Source organism: Penaeus vannamei, chromosome 10 (assembly GCF_042767895.1).
Source record: "Penaeus vannamei isolate JL-2024 chromosome 10, ASM4276789v1, whole genome shotgun sequence".
In the NCBI taxonomy this organism is placed as follows: domain Eukaryota; kingdom Metazoa; phylum Arthropoda; class Malacostraca; order Decapoda; family Penaeidae; genus Penaeus; species Penaeus vannamei.
In genome coordinates, this window is record NC_091558.1 from 24,479,538 (window position 1) to 24,487,037 (window position 7,500).

At 37.5% G+C, this 7,500-nt stretch overlaps 1 protein-coding gene across 1 annotated transcript; it reads left to right on the forward strand.

Moving 5' to 3' along the window:
- The first annotated feature begins 1,659 nt into the window (after window positions 1-1,659).
- Window positions 1,660-3,003, forward strand: LOC138862890 (uncharacterized). Its single transcript, XM_070126078.1, has 3 exons — window positions 1,660-1,819; window positions 1,949-2,386; window positions 2,927-3,003. The coding sequence occupies exons 1-3, from the start codon at window positions 1,660-1,662 to the stop codon at window positions 3,001-3,003; spliced, it is 675 nt and encodes a 224-aa protein (XP_069982179.1).
- The last annotated feature ends 4,497 nt before the right edge of the window (window positions 3,004-7,500 follow it).

Genomic DNA, 7,500 nt, shown 5'->3' on the forward strand with positions numbered 1-7,500 from the left:
AGCATGCAATTTGCTACCTGGTCTCATAAATCATAATGCATCCTTCTCTCTCTCTCTCTCTCTCTCTCTCTCTCTCTCTCTCTCTCTCTCTATATATATATATATATATATATATATATATATATATATATATATATATATAATCAGCCAATTGTTACATCTTGCCTAACTCATTACCACTCACTACCTAGTTGACAAGAGGCCTTTCAGACAATAGACATAGTAAAACCGTGTAGGTTGACAAGAGATCTGTACATTTACCAGTCTTTCGACATGATATGGAGGTGTGAGAGAGAGAGAGCGAGGAAAAAAAGAGAAACAGAAGGATTTCATTGGATGCAATGCTCTCGTGATCATATGCCAAGACCGCAGACGGGCAATGGGTTGGTGTTTCAGCTGAAAGGGGCTGTGAACTACTAAATCATTGTAATGGCCTAATATGCACTGCCCGGTCGCTATAAACGCATTATTTGTCTCTTTTTCTCATAAATTTCATTCTAAATACTGCCCGGTACCACCCGATACCGCCCGGCCCTGCCCGGTGCTAGTAAATGTACTGCCTGGTAGCTATAAACGTATTGTTTTTACCATTATAAATTTCATACTAAATACTGCCCGGTATTGCCCGGGACCGCCCGGGACCAGGCAGTATTTAGTATGAAATTTATGAGAAAAAGATAAATAATGCGTTTATAGCTACCGGGCAGTAGATTTATTAGCACCGGGCAGTATCGGTCATTATTTAGTATGAAATTTATAAGAGAAAAAGTGGGAGGGTGGGAGGGGGGAGGAAGGATTGGCATTAAGGAGGGAGGGAGACAGTGAGAAAGGAGGAGAGGGGAAGAGGGAGAGTGAGAGGGGGGATGATGTCGCCTACCCCAAGACAACACACACCTTGATAAAAGCTTTCGAACTTAATATTCCTAGAGATCTGTAAATGTTATGGAACCATACCAGATTTTATTAAATTTAGAGTGTATTGTCCCACATTCCTAACTACCTGAACATATCGTTCTTGGTGCTTCGATCTTTTGGACTGGGAAATAGATAAGCAAAAGAAAAAGATCCCTACTATCAAAAAGAAACTGGAGGATGACATCACTCTCCTCACTTCCTCTATTTCCTCTTTCGATTCCAAATGTTTATTTTCCATCAATGAGCGAAATATGGAAAAGTAATTATGTAATGTTGCTTTCAGACACAATAAGAAATTAACTAACCTAGGAATTGACCGAAACAAAAAGGTGGACAAGAATAAGGTCATCTTCAACTTTTCTGATTGGATATTATCAGATGAACAAAAAGAAGCCCGTTCTTTATGTTTTGATTATTGTATACCACCCAGTACCCTTCCCTACAACCAATTCTTTCTTTATTTAGAAAAACTATGTCACACCATCAAAAACTGAGATTTACAAAGATAGATGGAATCACAGCACCATCAGCATTTCTACTGTGGCACACGATACTTCCAGGAAACCAAATGTCATGTCAAGAGCATTCATACTCCACACCCCTCCCTTACACTCCTAAAAGCTCTAAGAGATGATAACAACATTGTTATCACAAAGGAAGATAAGGGACGTGTAGTTGTTATCCTAAACAGAGATATTTTAGTAAACTAAACACGATAGTGATTCCTCCAAATTTAAACCAATCATGTCTGACACTGCCACTCATCTACTGAAATTAGAAGATAAACTAAACAGGCTCTTACGCACGATAAGACCATCTATCAGCGAAATGACTTATAACCTCCTGACTATATTTGGCTCCAAACCTGGTCGCTTATATGACCTTCCTAAAATTCATGAAATTGGTCAGCCTCTACGCCCCATCATTTCTGCCATTCGAACTTTTAATTGCAATGTTGCAAAATTCTTAGTTCAAATAATAAACCCTTAACCACCAATGAATATACCATAGAAAACCTTCTCTTTCATCAAAGAAATAAGTGACCTTAAACCACTACGGCCTGTGGCCAGTTTTGACATTGAGTTATTATTCACTAATGTTCCTCTCAATGAAACCACTGACATAATTTTAAACAAAACTGCCTCCTCACTCTTAAACTCGTATGGCCTGAACAAGACGACATACAGGAAATTATTGGATATAGCCGCACACAATTCAGTGTTTACCTTCAACGGCTCTATTTACACTCAGGTAGACGGTCTAGTAATGGGATCATCGCTTGGCCCTTGTCATGTCAATACTTTCTTTTGCCACCATGCACAAGCATGGATGAATGACTGCCCTGCTAATTTCAAACCTATTTTATATCGCCGTTACATGGATGATACTTCCCTACTCTTTGACGACCCCTCTCACATTAATCCTTTCCTCTCATACTTGAACTCACAACATCCCATTATCAAATTCACTTGTGAGACTGAACAAAATAACAAACTATCATTCCTTGACACCCATAATTTTTCATAACAATTGCTTCTACACCAGTACCTACAGGAAACCCACATTCACTGGCCTTAGGCTTCATTACCTCAGCCACATTCCTCACATTTACAAGTTAAACAGCCTCACAACACATCAACCGAGCTTATAATATTTGTTCAACTTGGGCTAGTTTTCATGATGAAGCTTCATTCTTAAAGGAATATTTCACTACAAATGGGTATCCATCTTACCTATTTTATAAAGCCCTACGCAAATTTCTGTCAGAAATTCAACCCAAACTGTATCTACCACAGTTAACAAAGACATTAAATATATATAACCCATAAATGGGCGGTCTTAGTTTTCATCTAAGAAAATCATTATACAAAATTCTCAGGCAATGCTATCCTCAGATCAGCTTTCGGTTTGTGTTTTACAATAATAATACTATTGGTAATTTCTTAAAGAATAAAGAGAGGTGTAACTCTGAACTATGTTCGAATGTGGTTTACCTGTTTACTTGTCCTAGCTGTCAGGCTAGGTATGTGGGATCAACCTCTCAATGGCTTCGCCACCGCATTCTTGAATATAAAGGCAAGTCCATAAGGACAGGCCTACAACTGAATAAACCATCCTTCTCAGCAATCAGAGAACATTCCCACCTCCCACCTCAGCAATACTGACCTCCCATCTTAACAGATTTGACATCATAGTCGAGTCACTCCACATCCAAACAATGAAAGCAGAGCTTAACAACACTACACCTGCAACCATCCTGTTTACCATGTAAACTACCAAAAGAACCCATAGCTTGGTTAGTGCCTGTTACTGTTCAATAATTTGTTTTACGATCTTTTGATGTTGTTTTTCTATTATATTGTTTGTTTGTTTTTGTATTATATTTTTTTGTATTTTGAATTAATTTCCTTTGTTGTTTTTGTTAAAGCACTGATGATGGAGATTGCATCTCTGAAACGTTTGCAATTGCAATAATGTTCTCAGTCGCGTTGGTTTTCTATATATATATATATATATATATATATATATATATATATATATATATATATATCACGTACACACACATACATACACATATATATCTATATATATTTATGTATAAATGTACATATGTATATATATACGTATATATATGTATATATTTATGTATGTATACATATACGTGTAGATATATGTATGAATATACATATATTCATATAAATTTATATATGTATATATATATATATATATATATGTATGGATGGATGGATGGATATATATATATATATATATATATATATATATATATATATGTGTGTGTGTGTGTGTGTGTGTGTGTGTATATAAATATATATATATATATATATATATATATATATATATATATATATATATATATATATATATATATATATATACGTGTATATATACATATGTATATGTATATATACATATATGTATGTATATATATGCATATATATATATATATATGCATATATATATATATATATATATATATATATATATATATATATACGCGTATATATGTATATATATATATAAACATATACACATGTATACACACACACACACACACACACACACATATATATATATATATATATATATATATATATATATATATATATATATATACATGTAAACATACATATATACATATACTGTATATATACATATACTGTATATATACAAATATATACATATATATGTATGTATGTATATATGTGTGTAAGTACACGTATGGGTCAAATTCTTTTTCCTTTCTTATTCCCCTATATATATGTTAAGCAAATCTGTCCTACGTTGGTTTTGCTGGTTAGAAGTGCTAACAATGAAAATTTAACAGATAATGGCAAAACTCACAGTCAGTCAATCATCTGGACCTGGGAGGTCACCCCTCCACAGATGTGAGGTACGGGTCCTGGTCACAAACATGGAATATTGTTCTTTAAATAATTGATTTTCGCGTATTTAGAGATTCCTATTGTTCCAACTTCAAGATTTTAATATTTGTTCGTTTCTCTCAAGCTGAGAATTTTCTTTTTGTAATTCACGATCACTTATGAATTCTGTGTATTCCTTTCTCTTCTTGTATGAATATCGTTAATTGATTGTTGAATTTCACTCATTGTTGGACTCTTTGGTTCATTTTATTCTCTCACTTATTTTGATATTCGCACTCACGAACACGCATATCATTTATTTCTTTGTAGTAAACAGTTAAACCCCACCCCCCACCCCAGCTGATCTCACTTTCCCTATCATTTGGTTGTGGCGGAAAGGGACCCGTAATTATACTGTCATTGCTAATTTGGTGACTTTCTCTCGGCGCGAGAAATTTAGCTTTGATCAAATATTGTAAATTCATTTAATGAATAAAGAGTAATGATCTTCCCCCAGGGTTTCGTAATGAATAATAGATCACAGCACTCGACGTTTGAAAGTAGATAGAAAAGAAACCGGTGTAACTCATTCGTTCGGCATATTGAGTTGGTGTGAACCTGTATTGCATCTAATTAGAAAAAGGACTAGGGTTTAAGCTCGAATTGATTCGCTTAGTAATCACAATCACACTCTTCTCACCTTTTTTTACCGCTGGCATGTCCGGAAATTTCCGACAATCGTATGATTCGTAGTTGATATCTGCGTGCGCCATTCACAGATTGTAGAGTAAAAGACTAATGATAGAATTTCGAGTCTCATATAGTCACTTCATTTCGTTCAGGTAATTAGGATAAACAGGCAAGAACCCACCGGCGATGAAGGCTTGCTAACTGTACCATGCATAAGCGAGAAATGATTACCTCAGTCAGTCAGATTTTGTAGCGTATCCGTAATTACGATTAAATAATCAGGGATAACATAAAAAGACATTTCTGAGCTGGAATGCTTGCATGGCAGAAGCTTGCAAAAGAAATTTCGTCACCATTCATAATTGCGTACATTAAGTCGCATATCATTTAATGAATTCTTGTGGTTATTGAAATAATTATTGTGTAATTATAACATTTGCTAAAATGAACGTTAAAATTCGTGTTTGTGATCCATCTTCAGGTGAGCTCGCTCTCTCTTCACGCTATTCACATTTATATTTACATACACACTCATGCACACAGTTCAACAGACACTGTAAAATCAAATCTTCATCTATAGGATTTGTTGTGTCATAATTGCCAGTTATTTCTTTTACCCGCAATGTTGCTGCCATGATGAGCTAAAACGTATACGCAATCATTTCACACACTTTTCCACGCAGTTCAACAGACACTGTTAAATCATATCTTCATCTATAATATTTGTTGTGTCGTAGTCTAAGGCTATTATTTTGCCTTGTGGCGTTACTGATCGTGATTAGTGGAAATGATGCACAATACATATTTTTTCTTCTCTATGAAATGACAATTGGTTCAAGTTATCCTTGCAGATGCCATTGTCATTTCCCTTATCTATTCTCATATCTATCTGAGATGGTTAGTAGCACAAACTGGTTTGTGAGAATCGCTATTTCCATCTCCCTCATTTATTTTCTTGAAAAATACAAAAGTGAAAAAACGAAAATAAATTGAATAACACATTAAAAGCTGCAAATCAGTATAAAAACCGGCTAAGTAGTACTTGATTAACGTCCTGTTGTTTTTCTTTTTCTCTTACTATCTTGGATCTTACGTGTATGAGCTGAATCACCGTGGATATCCGACACGGTACCAAAGGAGATCTAACTGCAGCACGATCGCCTTGCAATACTGTGAGACGTACATCGCCAGAAGATCGCCGCAGGCCAAAGGATGAGGACTCGCAATTGCAAGCATCAAGCCGCCCAGATGAAGTGGACGGGCGCCACCTGCCAGGACCCCCATAGATCAGGTGAAGAACCAGGAACTCGTCAGAGCAGGCCCCAGCATGCTATGAAAAGCTGCCTGGCTGACTCCAGGAGCTCCCCAGCACAGGAGTAAGCCACCCTCAGACGAAAGGATGCCCCTGCCAGGACGCCTGTAGACCCAGACGCAGGCTATGAGGATGTCGGTACGAGCCGCAGCCGAGAAGGACCTGGACGAATCTGCAAGGACGTGTGGACCAAGACGCCGCCGAGTACCACCTGGATGAGGACTACGAGGACGACTGGACGATCCGAAGTCAAGGAGGACCTAGGCGAAGTCTTCAAGGCCGTTGAACGTCGTTGTTGGATGGATGCACCAAGGATCAGGATGAAAAGGTAGACAACAAGGAGATACACGAGAACGAACAAGAACGCAATGACCAGCAGATGGGGTACGATAATAGGTCACCCTTGAAGTAATTCAGATGACGCCACGAGGACGAGGCGTATGTAGTATATAGCATACTGCATAGCATACCATGCGGTCCCCACGTGGTCTGTGTGACCTGCGTGGGAAGTAGCAGCGCCTAACTCAAGCCATGCTTGCGCTGCTGGTCAGAATATAAGGAAGGCCGACGTTGACCCATTCTCACACCTCGACGAGCCGGCCCTCGACCAGGTCGGGTCACTCACTCTAGGTCACCCGCAGGGCGTGGGGGGCTGCCACTCTCTTCACTCAGCACCACTAGATATCATGTTCTTGTATCGTTATTCTTGTGTATTTAACAAGTACGTGTAACTTAGAAATAAAGAAAACAGCCACTGTATCACTAGCCACCACCAGTCAATTCAAACTACACTATATAGAAGGCCTTTTTATCACCTTTTATAGTGCGTGTGTGTATGCATGTGCGAGCGTGTGTGTTTGTGTGTGTGTGCGTGCGTGTTTGTGTGTGTGCATGTGCATGTGCGCATGTATGTGTGTGTGTGCGGGCGTGTGTGTGTGTGTGTATGTGCGCGTGTGTGTGAGTGTGTATGATAAAATGAATGGGTGATTTAAGGTCATCCTCGCAGGTTGACCTTGGTAATGGTTCAGTAGGCGTACGAGTTATTAATGAAAATGATCGGTGACATTTGATAACGTAAGTACAAATATCTTTTTTATGAAAAACGGGTTGTCCGGGATAGGAATAGATACTAAGTATTACTGTATATATTTATGTTATTTGATATAAGCCATAGGTGATTATTGTAGCATAAATGTAAGA

Excerpts from the sequence above, each read along its gene's own strand:
- LOC138862890 (XM_070126078.1), top strand. The coding sequence starts at position 1,660 with ATGTCTGACACTGCCACTCATCTACTGAAATTAGAAGATAAACTAAAC. Across the intron at positions 1,820-1,948 it reads TCCTAAAATTCATGAAATTG|AAATAAGTGACCTTAAACCA; the intron begins GTCAGCCTCTAC and ends CTTTCATCAAAG. Across the intron at positions 2,387-2,926 it reads TCCCATTATCAAATTCACTT|CTGTCAGGCTAGGTATGTGG; the intron begins GTGAGACTGAAC and ends TACTTGTCCTAG.